At 54.1% G+C, this 1,411-nt stretch overlaps 1 protein-coding gene across 1 annotated transcript in view; it reads right to left on the minus strand.

Annotated features, from left to right (window-relative positions):
- The window catches only part of LOC101651392 (antigen peptide transporter 2), a 9,110-nt gene that overhangs the window by 6,283 nt on the left and 1,416 nt on the right, over nucleotides 1-1,411 (minus strand). Inside the window, 3 exon segments of the mRNA XM_045292286.1 lie at nucleotides 6-67; nucleotides 316-446; nucleotides 1,328-1,407. Coding sequence (XP_045148221.1) covers nucleotides 6-67; nucleotides 316-446; nucleotides 1,328-1,407 — 273 coding nt within the window.

The following is a 1,411-nucleotide window of genomic DNA, read 5'->3' on the forward strand; positions in this document are numbered from 1 at the left end:
TTGGCATTCAAAGGAAGCCAGCGACTCATGAACGTGGTATCTGAGCTCAGCCTGGAATCCAGCTCGCCTGGGGAAGAGAAAGCAGTGAGAAAACCAAGTGTAGGACAACGCCCCCAGGAATTCCATCCCACCGCTCCTCTAACCCGGTCTCCTCTTGTCAGCCCGCCCTGACCTACAGAGACGGAGGGAAGCTGCCTCACGCCTCTCTCCCGGCCTTGGCATCAAGTCTGAAGGCAGCAGGTGAGGCTGCTGGGAGCAGCCCACTGAGGGGCAGGGAGTATCCCAGGGATCCCAGCCTTGGGGTCCAGGCCCCACCTGTCTTAGTCTCCTGGAAGAAGCCGAGGTCTTGGCGAAGCAGGGAGGCAAAGAGCAGGTCCCGGATGCGCAAGTTGATTCTGGACATGGTCACCATGAAGGAGCCCCCGCGGCAGCCTGCAGACAGTGAGCTGGGGACATGGGAGAAAGCGGAAGGATGAAGGGGGGAGAGAGATGCAGAGAGGGAAGGGATGGGTGAGAAGTGCGGAGAAAGTCCACAATGCAACGAAATGCAAAGTTGGGGAAAGTAGACCAAGAGAGGCAAAGAGAAGACATGGAGAGCAAGCGTGAAGGACAGGAATAAACAGAGGAAGAAAGGAGACACGGTGAGCTAGATATGAGAACAAAATCACAGCACATTCAAACGCACGGACGTTTACAAAGGAGCAGAAGGTAACAGAAATGACAAGGGGGCAAATGGCCCGGGGCTTGCTTTTCGCCGGGCCTCAGTATTATGTCACAGCTTCCACTTTGCCCAGACGTCTCTCCTCCCCTGTCCTGGCAGTCCTCTCCCTAGTCCCAGATGCTTTGTCACGGGAACTGCATCCGTGGAGCTACCTGCTCTCCCACTCTGCTGAGCCCACTCACACCGTCCCCATCTCACGCATCCCTGCCTTTTCTCAACCAATTTTGGACAATAAAACTGAAATTTTAAATTTGATTAACTCAGTAATAGAATTCTCACCTTCTATGCAGGAGACCATAGTTTAATTCCCACTCAAGGCACCTTACAACAACTACCAGCTGCCTGTCTGGGGACGCCTCCATGTTGCTATGGTGCTGAACAGGTTTCAGGGGGGTTTGTAGACGAAGGAAGACTAGGAAGCAAGACTCAGCAAGCTACTTCCAAAAATCAGCCAGTGAGAACCCGAGGACTCCCGCTGGGCTGATGGCCACCCATTGTGCATGGGTCACCCTGTGAGGTCACCATGAGTCAGGGGCCAACTCAAGAGCAGCAAAGGACAACAGGAAGATCGGGGCTAGTAAACAGACCCAAGTGCCCATCACCTACCTCCCAAAGGAGAAGAGGCACATGAAAAACATGGCACTGGCAAAGGCTTCAGGGTCAAAGTCCCCTCCCAGGATGTCAATCACA

Source organism: Echinops telfairi, unplaced genomic scaffold (assembly GCF_000313985.2).
Source record: "Echinops telfairi isolate 266 unplaced genomic scaffold, ASM31398v2 ScPeMD7_655;HRSCAF=1070, whole genome shotgun sequence".
Classification (NCBI taxonomy): Eukaryota; Metazoa; Chordata; class Mammalia; order Afrosoricida; family Tenrecidae; genus Echinops; species Echinops telfairi.